Consider the following 17,643-nt stretch of genomic DNA (forward strand, 5'->3'; position numbering starts at 1 on the left):
TATCACAAAGTGCCAACCTGGCAATTTAACCTGAATGCTGAGGTTTTAGTTTAGAAAAAACCGATTGGCTCCCTCTTCCTCTGTCCCACCTGCTCAAGCAGGGGCCAGCCTGCTCTAGCCTCCAGCATGTCCTGCATGCACCGCTCTGTGCCCCTCTAGCATCTCTGCCTCCTCTGCACCCCCCACCTCGGGCAGCCGCCACCCAGGGCACAGGCACCAGGCCCACCAGCCAAGTCATTCCTGCTCACCGCAGTGCGCGCACGTCGTGCTCAGTGGCCCAGGCCAGCCTAGGTGTGTGGGGGGGGTGGGGGGGGTGTGTTTTTCCACCCCCCACATGACGAACTCTGTGTATGTGTGCCCACAGAGAAGGCTCCGAGTGCCACCTCTGGCACCCGTGCCATAGGTTCGCCATCACTGCAATAGAAGAAACAAACAAATCTCCCAATAAAAGGAGTTCCAAAATTCTAGCACATAATGATACAGTACATTACATTACTCAATCCAATCACTGCGGCAATTCTCAGAAACAGGTCTCTTACACAGCAAGGCCTGAAAGTCAGTCACTGGGACAATTCCAAAAGGACACAACATGAGCTTTCTTCATAAAAAGTGTAAGATGAAAGGCCCAGCGAAAATACAAAACGCCATGCAAAACAGAACAGCCTCGTCATGCTCTGATCTGGGTTCAGGCTGATGGTGGACGGAAGCTTGAAGTCCTAGCAGAACTTCACCAATTGGCCATGCTGGAAGGGGCTGATGGGAATTGTAGTCCATAACATCTGGAGTGCCAAAGGTTCGCCACCACGGTTCTAGGATGCTCCCTACTCCCAAGAAAGTCTCACTTACCTTTGTAGGATTCCCTTTCATTGCAGTTCCAGTGACCGTAGTATTTGAGTAGTACTCCAGTTGAGTAGTATTTGTCTAGAATCCCAGTGCTGAATTCTTATAAGGCGTTCTAAAGACAACAGCATTGCTCATCTGACCGTTCTAGATTTGTTGTTAGCCTTGACTCTGGTTTCTTACATTGAATGCTGCCTTTGGGTCGCGTGCCACTGCTACTTCACCAAGCTTCCAACTTGTGCGTTCCTAATAAATGGAGGGTACGCAGAATGAATCAGTCCATGCCAAGTGTTTTGATTTACAACTAGTCTTCCCTCCATTTTTCCTGCTGCTGCACCATGACTGGCTCTTCTGTTAATCGTTATCTGAATTTTTTTTTCCAATCCAAAAACCTTTATTAGGCGTAAACCAGAAGTACCATACATTCCAAGTACAAAAAAAGGATCATTGTTATATATCTTGTAGAACATGGATTAAAAATGTAGCAACTGCTTCAGAAATTTCTACATTAGGGCTGTTCAATAGCTTAGACATTTTTAGTTTGTCTGAGAGAAACATAAATTCTAGGGGTAGTAAAGCTCCCAGATCGGTTCTAATATCATTATACCTCGAACAGTAAAGCAGGATATGAGGGATTGAGTCCATAGCGTTGGGACAGTACCGACAACAACGCTCACTTTGTGGGATGTTAAGGAAATGACCTTGAAGATAGACAGAGGGGAATGAGTTTATTTTTTATTTATTTATGGGATTTTTATACCGCCCAACCCCCGGAGGGCTCTGTTGCACCTTGCTCTTGTCATGACCATCTGCACTTATAATTAACAAGCTGTTCTAAATATACAGCAGGGCTAGATTTTTTTTGGGGGGGGGGGAGGTGATCCCAAAGTATAGAGGGGAACAGGAGCTTTGTGCAGCACTCAGGAGAGATTGGTATTCCTGGTCGTACAGTCTGATCTTTACATGATGGTAAATTTCCATGGCGGCGTTATCTTAATTTCCAGTAGGGTTGGAACAAAAATCTGGGGATCGTCAGGACTTCAATGAACGCATCACCACTCTTTTACAGGGGTTACTGACCTCTGAGAACAACACCTCAGCAAGTGTCTGTTCCAGCTATGCCTGCTCTTCTCTTGCTTTGTCCTGAATTCTTTTTTATCCTTGCATTGGCCGTGACCAACCACAGCACAGATATTACACTGACATTCAGTGCCATCCTAAGAACACTTTCCAGGGGCAAAGCCCCAACAACAGACCTGAGCAGCATCCCTAGCAGAACTCTGCTCAAAATTCTACGACAGGGTACCACCAGTGGAACAGAATGGCTTACTGGCACAAATCCAGTGCCAAACATGTATAACGAAGGTCGGAGAAAAATAAAGAGGACGCGGAAGAGTTACAAGGGATACTTAATGCACATTTAATGAACAAAAAGACTGTTGAGATCTGGTAACAGCAGACACAGTGGAAATGCCACAAAGGGAGAAATAAAACTTTGGAAGATTATATAATTTAATTGCTGGTAGAACCAAGTGAATGAATCAATCTTAGGGTTTTTTCCTTAATAAAGGGAAGTACCTTAACATAAATCAACTAAACAAACAATGAATACTGTAGTACATATTGAATTCCACCAGGGGATGCTGCAAATTAATTTCACCACTGAATTTCTCTTTAGTTCCACCCCATTTTGAATTTCACCACTTAATTTCTTTTTAATTTCACCGTTGAACATCATTCTAAGCAGAGCCAACCAGAACTCCAACCTGCTTAACATAGAAACAATGCAGACACAGTATAGTGATAGTATTGAATACCTACAGTGCCTTGAAACTCTCTAGTGGCCCTAGGGAAGTCACTCAACCCAGCATTCATTTCAGGACTATTGGAACATTTTGGAGATAAAAACCATAAGCCTCTTAGAGGAAGGGCTGGATGAAAATGAAGTAGACAGTATCTACAGCTGTGTTCTCCAGTTGCTAGAGTGTGTACGTTAGTGCATGACACCAATCTCACTGAAACTGGACCAATAGCCACTTGCAAGATATATCTAATAAAAACTGTATGAACATTTTCATGTTTAGTTGCAGAAATATTTCATCACAGAACAAATGCTTTTAAATCAGCTTCCAGAGAAGAAACCAAACAGTAACTACTGGTTCACAATCAGTTCTGGCTGCATCAAGCCCTGCCTGAAACGTACTTTCTGACAACACAAAGATATCTAATTTGGATATCATCAGTGAAAACATGTTCAAGAAATGAAATACCTCTTCACTTTGTAATTAAAATGTGGAATTCACAGCCAGAAGATGTAGTGATGTGCACAGGGGCAGAAAGTTTTCAAAGGGAATTAAGACAGATTCATAGACCTGGATAGATTATGTTTGGGTAACTGTAAATGCGGGTCATTTGTTACATGTTAATATTTGTTGATGTCTTATGTGTTTCAATGGTTTCATGTATGTTTTATGTTCAATGTGTTTTTTTAAAGAAGGAAATTAATAAAAAGTATTATTGATTAAAAAAAAGACAGATTCATAGACCTGTGTTTATCAGCAGCTACTAGCTATGGTAACTGAGCCCTTACATTCAGAGACAGTAAATCCCTGGATACCAGGAGGAAACATCAGAGGATGGTCTTTATGCCCCATTGCAGCTCCAAAGGAACTATTTGGCCACTACATCTGTTCATATGCTGGGCTAGATAGACCACTGGTCTAATCCAACAGGGCTCTTCTTATGTTCTTAATCGGCTGAATTCCAATTGGGGCAAGTCAGCACAGATATCAGCGTGACAGATTATAGTCAGGAACACGAACGTCCAAACTCATACTCTGCCCCAAAACTTGTAGCGTGATCGTAAGCCACTTACTCTCAACCTAACCTATTTTATAGGGTTGCAGGGGGAATAAAATGGAATTAAGAATATGAGGCACCTCCCACTGAGCTAATTGAAGGAAATGTGGGTTTAAAATGTGCTTAATAAAACTATAAATAATTGCTGCAATGGAAGTTATACTTCTACCCAGTCACTTTCTGAGGCTGTTCGGGAGCCTCAGCAAATAAATATTCATGGATTCCGCCCAAAACTTGCTTGGATTAAAGTATAGACCAGTGGTTTCCAACCTTTTTTCCCTCAAGTCCCTCTTGGCAACCCAGTTCCCTAAAATTGTACCCCCATGTTAACAAACCCATTATGCAATTTTTTTTTCAACTTCTCCAGATACCGGACAGGAAACCATGTAGTTTGGATTTGCAAAAAAAATTGTTCACCCACTAAATAACGACAGTACTGTAACTCTGACAACAGCCAAACTCCTATCATATCTAAATAAGAAATGTGAATAATACTTTCTGAGCTGAGGATGAGTCTGAGCATTACTGCTTGTCTTGTTGCTGTTTCCTGACCTATCACTGAATAATGTAACTTTATCATTAATCCCTAATAAAAGTTGACTGACAAAAATAGACTGCCTAGTAAACGTGATGGGACAATAATATAAGTGATATGGGGTCAGGGATTGCGCCTAGTTGATTGAGATGCTTTCCTAGCTTGATGCAGTTGTTACAAAATATATTGTTGGTGATTGTATCTAGTTGATTGAGATGCATTCCTACCTCAATGTAACCACTACAAGATATATGTAACCAGCCTGCTAAATGCTATAATGGGACATTCTTTCCTTGGTCTTTTCTTTACGGCTTCACATGCTAAGTAGATAACTAGGCTTAACCCTGACACTTCTGGTCTCATGGGAAACGGGATGTTTCCATTGCTTTGTGGGGGCAGGAGGCTTTATTTCCATCTGTCGCCAACCTTGGGGCACCCAAACTCTGAAATAACTCTTTCTCACATTATTTGGGGAAACAGAAGGGGGGATTAATTCTGAATAAAGGGGATAGCAAAAGCCAGGTTTGCCAGAATTGGCTTTAACAAGCTGGGTGCTTCGTTGGGTTCCAATAAACGCTGCTGATCAACAATACAGAGTTCATTTATTGATTCATGGTCCGAGACCTAACATATGGGGTGCTTGAACAAGAGACTACTTATACCTTCACAAATGCAAAGCACAAGCTAATTGCACATACATTAACTGTCACATTTATTGCCTTCCCCCGAGAAACTCACTCTGAGCTCCAGTTACAGCAAAACTCTGCGCTCCCTTCCAAAGTGCCCTAATGCATCATCCAGAATGAGGACTCCACACTAACCCGGAAGCAACAAATACCGCGTGGGCCACTCTCGCCTTTCTACCTCTATGGGACAGCCCGGCCAATCACGTGACTACTCAAGGCCGCATTTGCTAATCCCGCCCCCCTTCTTTTCCTAACCAATGGCGCGCGAGGGTTTCTTCCCCCGCCCCCCGGTCGCGCGCGTTATCGTGCGAGAGTCCGGGAACGGGCGCGCGCACTACTCTCGCGAGGATTGGTACCCGGAAGTTGAGCGGGGGAGGAAGAAGGGAGTGATCGGCGGGGTCGCTGCTGTGGTAACGGGGTTCAGCGGAGGCGCCTCTCTCAAGATGGCGGCGGCGGGGGCTGGCGGGGTGAACCCTTTTTTGAGCGACTCCGAGGAGTCGGACGCGGAGGAGAGCAGGCCGGGCGGCGGAGGGGCCAGCAGCGGGAGCGACCCCGGGGGCTCCGCCGCCGCCCTCCCGCCCCCCTCGGCGCTCTCTTCCTGCTCCTCGCCGCCGCCGCCGCCGCTGCAGGCCGAGGAGCCCCCGCGAGTGCCCGTGGACGCCCTGGCGGCTCAGCTGCTGCGCGACCAACTGGTGCTGACGGCCCTGGAGCTGCACACGGAGCTGCTGGAGAGCGGCCGGGAGCTGCCCCGCCTGCGGGACTACTTCTCCAACCCGGGCAACTTCGAGCGGCAGGGCGCGGGCGTCCCCCCGGCCCCCACACCGCCCGCCTCCGCCGCCCCCGGGGCCCTGGCCGGAGCAGGCAAGGACGGCGGCCCAGGACAGCTCAGTAAGTGGCCCCCTCAGCCCGGGACCCGCCTTGCCTTGCCTCTCCCCCTGCCTCGTTTTGGGGGCGACAGCAGCCACATCCACCCTTCAGCTTGAGCGTGGTTATTATTATTCCTTCCCCACCCACCCCCGGGCTTCCTGCCAAAAGCTGAGGACGTTGTACAGCGCTCTCCCCCCACTCCATTTTTATCCTCACAACAACCCTGTGAGGCAGGATAGGGTGAGAAAGAACCGCTGAGGGACCGCATTCTACAGCTTTGTTTTGTTTCCTTGTTTTGTGTGTGACAGCATCCTCATGCCCTTGAGTTTCAGTATTTTTTTTGGTTTGGTTCGTTGTGTTGCATTTTCCCCCCTAGGGCTTTCTTTAAGCAGCTGAGACCATTGGACAGCGCTCTTCCCGTTCCATTTTTATCCTCACAACAACCTTGTGAGGCAGGTGTGTGTGAAGGAGAACCATTGACCCAAGGTTGTCCAGCAAGCTTCACGGTCAAGTAGGGATTTGACCGTAGATTTCTCAGACCTTAGTCTAACCGCACTGTGTCAATAGCATATGTTGGGTCAGTACTGAAAGGGTACAGCCAGAGATTGTGTGCTAGAATTGCCAGTCAGAAGGTACAGCTTCTAAGCAGCAACTGCTCTCATACTCCAGGTTACCTTCTCGTGTTTCCGTCCTTTACATACGTATCTTCATGGGGCATTGCACATGTTCCGATCCTCGAGCAGTGTGAGACTGTCTTGGACCTCTGTGCATCATGGACATAGAATAGTAGCAAAGGTCTTGCTTCACTAGGCTAGGTTGTTGCTGTTAGCTGGATTTTTTCTGCTTCATTATTTGTCTTATGGAGGAGGCAAAAGTTGGCTTTTCCGCTGCTTCCGTGTTTGGTGCTGAGGCATCAAGCCAAGGACTGGAAGAGCTCTCATGGATTCAGACAGTACTGAATTTTTTAAAAGAACTGCTGTAAAAATCTCCACATCTTTGGTTCCTTAACTGGCACTTGGAGTTGTATAATTTTGTTAAACTGGAGGTAGCTTTCTTCATGACTCGTCCATTCTGAATGTTAGCAGGGTTAAAATATGGAAGGGTGGTTGGCACACAGCAATGTCTTTAAAAATGAGCAATCCTGGAAAAGTCTGTCTTAGATTATGACTATGCTGCATGTGGAAATGGGGAAAGTGTTTGAAAATGCTTCAGTAGCCTTTGCTTATCAGGTTCAATATTGTAACGTACCTGTAAAAGTACTTCTGAATTATGATCATCTTGAGGATGGCACTTTGTCGTCTAGAATGTGTGTACTAATGCTGTTTAGATGATGGCACTTGTTGGCTCCAGCAAATTGGATTCTATGGAGTGAAAGAGTAAAATGTTGTAACTTGAAGTCTTCTCTATTTTGAGAAAAGGGCAAATCTAATGAGAATCTCTGCGTTGTGGAAAATTTCTGTGCACATTCATGTGTGTGTATTATTGTCAGTCGCCTTGGATCAAAAAGAAAGGTGGAATATAAATGTTTTACTAGATACCCAGATGTCTACACCAGCCAGGATGCCTCAAAGCTGACCAAATAATTGAGTCACTTTTCTAAAAGAAATGATCAAAATCTTCACCAAATCTAATGTGTTCTAATAATTTTTTTAGCTTGACAAGGTGATCCTCAAACATACCAGTGTTTAGAATTTAACTCTGCAAAGGATTCCATTGTTCGAATGGGAGGTAAAGGTTTTCATTATTACTTTTTGTTCACCTGATATACATATGGGGATGCTTGTGTCTTTCTTGCCATATTTTTAAAAGAGTTGGGAAAATATGACTAACAAAGTTGCATTGCAAATCGCGATTGTGCGAAAATTGACCTTTTTAATTTTTTGTGAACTTTCCAAAGTTTTTCAGTGCACCAAGTCAACTGTAGAATTTTTTAAAGAGTTTCAGCTTGTGAATATGTTGTACCAACTCTTTACCAACCCACCAAGTTAACTTGTTCATTTTTTTTGACTGTGTCGCTATGGATTGGTCAGCTTTGTGGCAAAATCACATTCTAAAAAAGCCGTTTCAAACATCTGTACAGCGAGGACAGAACTTGACCAGTATAGCCAAAGTGCAATTTGATTGTCACTGGTGATGGTATAGTTGGGAAATATGCCTCTCCTCCCGCCCCAAGACAGAAATTAATGAAGCTGTAAAAAATGTTTGATTTCTCTGCCAGTTCATGTTTTCAAAATAAACCTGCAGTAAAAGCAGCCTAGTTACCCAAAGTGAATAGCAGTTCCCCCCAGATGTTCTTGTACTGGCTGCCGCAGCTGCCGCAGCACTACAAAAGACAGCACAGTAGTTGCATTGCACAGGAGCCCCAGTTGATGTGTACTATTGTGGGCCTTAGCTGGCAGTACATTATGATTGCCTCTCCTATTCTCTATGCTCATATACTTTGCAAGGAAAGCAGTGCAGACTGGCGGAAGTGTGGTCTCTCTAAGTTTTCCCGCTCTTTCCACATAGCTCCTCTGCCTTCTGGGCCAGGAAGTGGGTGAAGAGCGCTCTCATCCAGCAGTAGTGCCAGAAAGATGGGCTAGATGGAGCAATTAATACTGCTTCTTAACAGTGAATTATAACATCTTTTTAATCCGGCTGTTGAAAATGAAGCTTTTTTCCCCTCGCAAGAATGACTGTACTTTGACAGGAGCTGAAAATGACATGCTTCTACTCCTACTTCACCCATGCAGGCATTTAGCAGAGTTATCTTACGAAGATCTGTTTCATTCATTTCTTAGTAGCTTTGTTGTGCAATTAGTGCTTAGCAGTGTAAGCAGAGTTGCATCCTTCTAAGGGTGTACCTGTGCTTTGGATTGTGCTGCGGGTGTTATCTGAAAAAGACCATGTATTGTAGGGCAGGTTGTGGTCGCTACTGTAAACATTTTTAAACAAAGCTTGTTTTTCATTAAACATATTAAAACTCTTTAATGCGTGTTTCTTGTTGTATGACTTAACTCATTAACTGTCTGAAATGTAGCTGTTTCTCTCTAATGGGTAATATTAAGATGTGATGGACATAAGTGTGTGGAGTATCATAAAATAATTTCCAGCTTTGGCTGAAAAAACTTGTTCTACCTGACTGTAAATGAGAATTTAAACAGTATTCGTTGCATAAAGTGTTCCAAGACTGACTGGAAAGTTGCACTATGGAAGAGTCTGGGAGTTCAAATTAACATCAGAACTGTGGCCTATGGTTATTTTATCTGCTGCTTTACTGTCATGTTAAATTATTGAGCTCGGGATTAAATATGTAGTTTCACAGATGGTTTGCAGTACAATTCTGAACCAAGTTACCATCTGATCCTGAACTTTCCTTGGACCTCACCCTTAAGTCTGTACATTGTTATTGGAGCAGGGCAGATGGAAGAAAGGAGAAAACTGCTTTTTCTAGATGAAAGTTGATTACATCTTCCTCTTCTTGCTCCATCTGAGTTCTTAGAGGAAGAAGAGCTTGGATTTACATCTCACCTTTCTCTCCTGTAAGGAGACTCAAGGTGACTTACAAGCTTCTTTCCCTTCCACTCCCCACATCAAACACCTTGTGAGGCAAGTGGGGCTGAGAGAGTTCTGAAGAACTGTGACTGGCCCAAGGTCACCCAGCAGGAATATAGGAGTGCGGAAACACATCTTGTTCACCACAAAAGCCTCTGCCACTCAAGGGGAGGAGTGGGGAATCAAGCCCGGTTCTCCAGATTAGAATTTACCTGCTCTTAACCACTACACCACGCTGCAAGGAGAGTCAAGGACTCACTTAACAATTCCATGGATCAGGAGCTGTTAGATGTTTTTTTATTTACTTTGACCCCCCCCCCGAACCAAACTTCACATGATTTTTTAGAAATCCAGTAGACTGTCAGAATAACAATATAATTTTTAAACATTATTAAAACAGTTATTTTAGGGCTACTATTTCAATACATGACAGTCTTGATATTAAAAAGTATTTTGGGGTGCCTTTTTTTCGCATGAATGGATACGTTGTTGAGTGAGACCAGGATTAGTTGTTTTCTTCTAATCACAGTGTACATGGTTGTACATTTTCAATATTTTTGATGTAGCTGCTCCAGTTTTTTTCTTATGGAGTGTGTTAATGGCTCTCTTGTAATATTTTGCTAAGGAAGGAGAAAGACACCCATTAACAACTGGGGTTTGTTTGTTTTTTGCTAAATTGAAAAGTGAAATTGAAGTGCCTGAAAGAAAATATAAAATTCAACCATTTGTTGATGTTAATTCCACATGCTGGTATGATGAGTAATAAAAGTAGAAAAACACTCTCTAGTTCAGTGGTTCTCAACCTGTGGGTCGTGACCCCTTTGGGGGTTGAATGACCCTTTCACAGGGGTCGCCTAAGACCATCGGAAAACGGTCTTTTAATATTTTATATATACCAATTTTATGGTTGGGGGTCACCACAACGTGAGGAACTGTATTAAAGGGTCGCGGCATTAGGAAGGTTGAGAACCACTGCTCTAGTTCTACAGTCAACTCAGCATAGACTTTTAATCTGGGTCTACAGATAGAGAAGCAAATCTCATCTATGGCTTGTAGTACTTTTCACCAACTGTGGCCCTGTCTTGAGATGCAAGATTTGACTGTTGGTCTCCTTAGCACTGATCACGTTCATCTTTGCTGTGCATGGAACTGCCTCTTCCCACAGTTCAAAAGTTTCAGCTGGTTCAAAATATGGCAGCTAGCAGGTGTAACACACAGTGAACAAGTCTTGCTAGTTGTTAAAATATTTATACTGGCTGCTGACTTGCGTCCAGGATCAGTTCAAACTGCTGCTGTTGACCTGTAAAGCCCTGTGGGGCCTCTGAAAAATCACCTTCTTCTATATCACAGGTGTCAAACTCGCAGCCCTCCAGATGTTATGGACTACAGTTCCCATGCTGGCAGGGGATGATGGGAACTGTAGTCCATAACATCTGGAGGGCCGCGAGTTTGACACCTATGTTCTATATGAATCTGTCAGCCCATTGAGGTCATCGGTAGAGACTATGCTGCCCCTGTGTGCTGAAACTGGAATGCACAGTAAAGATGGGGCTGTCTAACCTTTGTGCCTGTGCTTTGCCACTCCCTGCTCACAGTGTGGTGTAGTGTTTAGCAGGTGGCCTTAGGACTTAGGAGACAAGGCTTCAAATTAGCAGTGGTCGTGATGTTTATTGGGTGACCATGGACCAGTCGTAATCTGTCAACCAAGCCTACCTAACGAGGTTGTTATGAGGTTAGATGAAGAAAAAGCCTGTGTCTGCCACCTGGAAGAAAGGTGAGATAAATATAATAAATAAACAAGAGGCTCTTTCATTTTTTTTGTAGGCACCAAACAAAGGACTCTTTTATTCTTCCAAGCATTTTAGTCTCAGAGTCTATTTTTAAACTTCCTTGTCCTTGCTGTATGTTTTTATAGTGTGGTTTTAGGGTCATTTTAGTGTTACAAGGTACTTACAATCTTATCTTCTTTGTTGTGATTAGTTGTGATTCATAGTTGGTGGTTTTTTGTTTAAGTTTATTTACTCAGCCCTGTTGAAACTGTGATTTTAGGTGGTGTTACATTTCAAGCTGCCTTGATTATAATTTGTCAAGAGAAAGGCTATAATAAGCAAATAAATTGTTGAATTCGCATACAACTCCATGTAACTGTAGAATATCATCTTGTAATTAAAATGTGAACTCCGTGTATTTTAGTTTTCCCCCCTTTTATTTTTTTTACCTGACGTTACCATGTTTCTCATTACCAGGGGTGTTGAACTCATTTCCTAAAAGGACTGGATATGACATAAATGTGATCAGGCCAGGGGTGAGGGTGGCTGCCTCAGCTGACCCCAGAACTGCACTGCGGGGGGGGGGGGGGGAACCTGGATTGGCAAGTCCAAAACTGAGATGGGGTGTGTGAGGCTGCCTTGAGAAGGTTTATCACACCCATGAGCCAGCTGAGGGAGCAAAGGTGGGAGAGGGGGTTGCCTCCTCTGGCTCATGGGCCTGATAAGACCCTTCAAGGGGCTGGATGTTTGACAACCCTGGTGTCTGCTGCTCTCCGCTGCTCTTCTTCAGATGATGGCTTTAACCATTTTGAAAACATCCTTTTCGTAGATCGTGCTGGAAGCATTAGCACTCTTGACTCCTTGGACTTCGCAAGGTACTCAGATGATGGGAACAGAGAGACAGATGAACGGGTGGCTGGTGAGTAAAGTTTCAGATAAGAAAAAAACCTCCTGAACTGAAATGATTTTTGATATCCATACCCTTCTCCCCATACATCTCGAGTGTAATGCCTTAAAAATATTTTGAGTTCAGGTTGATGATACTATCCCTTTTAGTAGAAAGAGGCTTTAAAAATCTCCCACGGGGACAATTAACCCTTTATGGTTTTTCTCTCAGTGAGAGGTGTCATCAAACAGAAATAGCAGAAGTCTTTCAAGTGGGTAGTATCAGACCTAGAGCAATAAGGGGCTAAAGTCCACCTGTTACTTCCTGACAGAGCAGACTTTCCCCCCTGCCACTTTTAGCTACTGCCTACTAACACTAATTGCCACTACTGGGAATCAGTGGGCCCCCAAGTATAGCATGGGGTATAGGAGCAGGTAGAAATCTCATGCGCTTTCTGCTTTTGTGAGTGGGGGGAGGGTTAGTATCCAACCCCTTATAAATAAACTAAAGCAATATTAAACATGACATTACAGTGTACAGTTGTCCCTTCCACATCACTGGGTTTAGGGTCACAGTGCCCCCCCACCCAAATCTGGAAGACCAGCATGAAAAAAATTTGCCCTCGCTTTTTCTTTTATGGGGTGTTCTCAAATAAGGTGCAGTCACGTTGCAACCGGGGCGGAGTCACAGGCATATATAGCCATCCGAGCCATGTGCTCAGATTCCAGGGCAGACAAATAGAAGTTGCCCAGAGAAGCCTAATTGCCGTTGCCACAGCAACAGGCCGCCAGATAAACCTGCAGGCCCACCACTCGCTTCCATCTGACCCGCGACAAGCGAAAACCACAATGTGGAAAGTCACAATGTGGGAGGGACAGCTGTGTTTTTTTATTAAATGGCTTCTTGGTTGATCTGAATTAGATTTTGTAAAATTTTAAATTAGAAATTTTATTTCATGTCAAACCAGCCATTGATTCAGAAATCTAAAAAATGACTAATGGGGTCAGCTCAGCAGTGCAGAATAAAGTGGTACCTCTAAACAGTACTAGCATTGAAATTGTTGTTTGCTTCACTTCAGGTTGATGACCTCATGAGTTTCACATTGAGGAAGGCTAGTGAAAATGGATTAGGTTTTATTAAAAAAAAAGGTTTTGTGGTTTTAACAACTGTGATAATAAGCACATTTGTGCACATGTCCTGTCATATTTTACAATTATCTGATCACTGCTCAGTAGGAAAACCCCCCTTGCATGTTGATGCAGGAGATTGGAGTGCACCGAATCCTGAATTCGGCCTTAATTTGGGTGCGTTTTCGGGCATATTCGGGCCAAAATTGACCCTGCCGGAATATGAACAAATCCGAATGCAAGGCTTTCGGGCTTTGGGGGGTGTTTTTTTGTTTTTTGTTTTGCATTTTGGCGTGCAGCGGGCACATTTTTAAAGCTGGCTGCACCAACATTTCAGGGTTTCATCCGGAGACTCTTCTGATGATGTCACCCAAGGTTGGTTAAGCTTGGTTCAGGGGGTCCAAAGTTATGTACCCCCAAAGAGGGTGCCCCCATTGTTTCCAAAGGGAGCTAACAGGAGATGGAGGCTGCCCCTTTGAGTGTCCATAACTTTGACCCCCCCCCGAACCAAACTTCACAAAACTCAGGTGGTATCTTCAAAACAGTCCCCAGATGAGACCCTGAAATTTTGGTGCCAGTAGCGCCCCTGACAAGAACCCCAATAAATGTTCCCAGATTCTCTGCTCTGCAGTTTCTTTGCTCCATTGTAGCCAATGGGGAATTTCTGAATGTGCAAGCAGGCTGCACATTTTTGAAGCTAGAGGCACTAGATTTTCAAGATGGCTCCAGGAGGCCCTCCTGGTAATAGCATTCAGGCTGGTGAACTTTGCTTCTGGGGGTTCAATGTTATGGGCCCCCAAAAGGCGTATTTTGTTTCCCCACACCTACACATGAAGCCTGTTGACTCAGTTCTCGCAGAACTCTCTCAACCCTCCACCACCACCACCCACAGGAGCAAAGTTCACCAAGACTGCATGCTGTTACCAGGAGGGCCTCCTGGAGCCACCTTAAGTTTGGGTGGGGGGGGCAAAGTTATGGCCCACATCTCCTGTTAGCTCCCATTGGAAACAATGGGGGCACCCACTTTGGGGGTACATAACCAAGCTTCACCCAAAAAATCAGACAGAGCCGAATTTTTCAGGTATATCCGAATATGTTATTTATTTTATTCGGGCAGATTAGAATTAGATAATTTTATGCCGAAATAAATCCGAATTTCCAGGGTGTTGACCATGCCTAATGCAGTCTGCATTAGGTAAGAAATCTGGGGATATTTATCCCAAACTCTGTTTTGTTCTTGTTGTTAACCTGCTGTTGCAAGCTCAAGGGAAAATGCTGATTCCTATTTTGCTTATATATGATATTTTGATCATATTAGAAAAGTTCTGTGAGCCAGATTAACTTTGCACAACACGGTTACATTATCTTTTTGGTCTGGAAAATAACAAGATATCCTCTCTGATCATGTAACAGTTGGGTATCCCTGGCTATTCAATTAACTGTCTCCTTCGTCTTTAAAACTTCAAAGTATTCTAGGATCACAGAACAGAATTCACCGCCTTCATTCATAAATGTGAGACAGCTTTAAAGTTTCTGGCAAGCGTCTTAACATTAGGTTTTGAATGCTGGGAAGTCAGACAATCTACTTGCAACTTGAATTCTGTGTAACAATTATATACAGACTGGATATTTGGTCTTCAAAAGAAAATTGAAGCAGCATTTAAATAAGTATTATTTTGAAAACCATCAGAGATTTCTGTAAAAAAAAAGCTTTCACAAAACATAGATTAAGCGATTTTTTGTTTCTTCGTATTTCGTGTAGAGTTCAATTCCTTCTTGCCCCTTCTGTTGATTCTTTAACCAACACCTTCCTGACCCAGTATTTCAAAAGAAAACAGAAATCCACTGTTTAGTCTGGATTCAGATGTCTCTAATGACCTCTAGTTTATTCATGCCAACTTTGAGCATGGTTATTCTCTGGCTTGATGCCAGACTTCCAGGCTTCTGCCTAACCACAGTTTGTTGTGACATCCGGATTCAGACATTTTAGCCACTTGGATTTGTTTCTAGCCTGTAAAATGGGGGTTTAGACTGAGAAAAAAATTGTATTGTCGAAGGCTTTCATGGCTGGACTCAACTGGTTGTTGTGAGCTTTCCGGGCTGTTAATCTGGTTAATCTGGCTTTCCGCTAGGAACAAGATCTACCAGACCACGGCCACGCATCCCACAACAACCAGTTGAGAAACAAATTCATTGACTGTTGTGGATTTTCCGAGCTGCGTGGCTGTGGTCTGGTAGTTTTTGCTCCTAACTTTCCATCTGCACCAATGGCTGACATCCTCAGGGGTATGTCATGGCAATGTATGTTTCTCTCCATAGCACAGTGTGGAGTGACATCTCCCTGTGACATACCTCAGAAGAAGTCAGCCATGGATGCAGGTGAGCAAAAACTACCAGATCATGGCCACACCAGGGGCAGATCTGCTGGAGGGGCATGTGGGGTCACATGTCCCCGGGCGCCACCCATTTGGTGCCGTGGGGGCGCAAAATTGCTCCCCGTACGTGTTCAAGCTGCTGGCCCCGCCACCTCTGTTGAAGGCTGTGCCTGCCTCGCTCAAGCAGGCATAGCATCTGATGGAGGAGGGGGGCCAACACTGGGCCAGGATCCTGCCGTCAGGTGCCCCTCAACTCGAGGGGCATCCGGTGGGCCTGCAGCAAGCTCCTGGCCTGGGGTCATCTGCTGCCGCCACCACCACCGCCACCACCCATCAGAGGCAGGCACAACCTCAGATAGATGGTGGGTGGCAGCTTGATCACATGAGGGGCGCATGATTTTGCGCCCCTCACATGATCAAATGGGTGGCACGAGGGGGGGGGGCACAAAAGAAGGTCTTGCCCCGGGCACCATTTTCCGCCGATATGCCTCTGGGCCACACTGCACGGAAACCCACAATAGCCAGCTGATTCCAGCTATGAAAGCTTTCAACAATACATAAAACAGAGTCATATTTGTTGGAGTGCAGACGTTAGATGTTCCAACAAATAGTGGCTTAATGACTGACTTCCTAAACATGGACGCTGTCAGGTTCCGCTTCGTGTGCAAGGACAGGAGGTAGTAAGAAAGGAGGCGCTTGTGAGCACAAGAATCCAACCGAGCTTGCACTCAGCAAGAACAAAACAAAGCGACATCTTAAATACAGAGTCAAGTAGAAAAAACCCCAGCCTCCAGTTGCTCGGCATTGCCAACAGAAGCCTGCTCTGATTGCACCTTACTCTTGATATAAGCCGCGTAATGTAGCTTTCCCTAAACCAGGGGTAGGGAACCTGCGGCTCAAGAGCCACATGCGGGTCTTCTGCCCTTGCACTGTGGCTCCACGAGCCGAGCCGCCGGCCCCATCCTTGCCCGCCCTGCAGGCAGCAGGGTGGGCACACCAACTGCCCACGGTCGGCTGGGCCGCGCCGTGGGCTTCCCCTCTCGCCCGCCCCGTTGGGGCGGGTGCTTTCCCGGCGGCCAGCGAGGCCGAACTGCCAGCTTCATCCTTGCCCGCCCTGCAGGCAGCAGGGCGGGCGCATTCATTTGCTTCTCAGAATGAGCGGAGTAAAAGGTTAAAAAAAAACCCTATATATATAGTGTTATCTTTATTTTAAATGTCAAAAATTATTTGCGGCTCCAAGTGTTTTCTTTTCCCATGGAAAACGGGTCCAAATGGCTCTTTGAGTGTTAAAGGTTCCCTACCCCTGCCCTAAACCTTTGCCTCGCACTCCCAAAATGGAGGATTCATCCCAAAATGTTTGCACATATATAAATAGCTTTTCTGCTATATATATATAAGAAGCTTTTCTGCTTCTCTTGGCTTCTCTTAAGTGTTTCAGGTATGCCTGCCCTAACAGGCATACCCCCCATCCTTGCTATGGGGGCTCAACTTGGGCTCTAAATTTCCAAGGTTTTGCTGGGTTAATTTGATGCAGACAAAACGAGGAAGCGCTCTGTCGCACCTTGAACGCGAACGAACATATCGTTGCAAAGGCTTTTGTGAACTACGCCCTACTTCAGACACTTGAGGCGTGGCAGAACCTTTTTCTTAAGGTCAGGACTGCTGCCAAGCTCCTAACAGCAATTATAAAGCCTCAGTCGTTCAAAGCAACAGTTTGCTTTTGTTGGACTTTTTGGGGCTCCAACTATGCAATAAAAACACTGTTTTTCTTCACAGTTTATGTTTGTTTTTTTATTACAGCCTAGGATTGCTGGACCCAGGTTGGAAAATACCTGGAGATTTTCGGAGCGGGGCTTAGGGGGGGAGGGGAACTTCAGTGGGGCATAAAGGCACAGAGTCCACCTTCCAAAAGCTGCCCTATTGTCTGAGTGAACTGATCCCTCTCACCTGGAGATCAGTTGTAATCCCAGGAGATCCGTTGTAATCTCCAGCCATCATCTGGAGGTTGGCAACCCTATTACAGCTTTGTGTCACCTTTGCTATGGTTTTGAGCCCACTAGGTGCTTAAAGATGCTAAGAGTGTGAAAAGAGAAACCATGCAGCAGAGTCAACTGTTTTAATGGGGAAACCATGTTACAATCCCAATAGCTGTTCACTGTGTTTGA

At 44.8% G+C, this 17,643-nt stretch overlaps 2 protein-coding genes across 6 annotated transcripts in view; one reads left to right on the plus strand and one right to left on the minus strand.

Annotated features, from left to right (window-relative positions):
* Positions 1-5,069, minus strand: part of PIGN (phosphatidylinositol glycan anchor biosynthesis class N) — a 158,250-nt gene extending 153,181 nt beyond the window's left edge. The window contains exons 1-2 of the mRNA XM_048508505.1: positions 4,973-5,069; positions 847-1,086 (exon numbers count right to left, since the gene is read on the minus strand). The gene's annotated coding sequence lies outside the window, so the exon portion shown is untranslated. The remainder of the gene's footprint in view (positions 1-846; positions 1,087-4,972) is intronic.
* Positions 5,070-5,283: 214 nt separating this feature from the next.
* The window catches only part of RELCH (RAB11 binding and LisH domain, coiled-coil and HEAT repeat containing), an 86,050-nt gene continuing 73,690 nt past the window's right edge, over positions 5,284-17,643 (plus strand). For 3 of the 5 annotated variants that reach the window (XM_048508037.1, XM_048508038.1, XM_048508039.1), the window contains exons 1-2: positions 5,284-5,808; positions 11,920-12,009. In XM_048508037.1, coding sequence (XP_048363994.1) covers positions 5,364-5,808; positions 11,920-12,009 — 535 coding nt within the window. In that variant the 5' untranslated portion in view covers positions 5,284-5,363. Of the gene's footprint in view, positions 5,809-11,919; positions 12,010-15,422; positions 15,483-17,643 lie in introns of all 5 variants that reach the window. The other 2 variants (XM_048508034.1, XM_048508036.1) reach the window with 1 other exon arrangement.

This window comes from Sphaerodactylus townsendi, linkage group LG09 (genome assembly GCF_021028975.2).
Source record: "Sphaerodactylus townsendi isolate TG3544 linkage group LG09, MPM_Stown_v2.3, whole genome shotgun sequence".
NCBI lineage: Eukaryota > Metazoa > Chordata > Lepidosauria > Squamata > Sphaerodactylidae > Sphaerodactylus > Sphaerodactylus townsendi.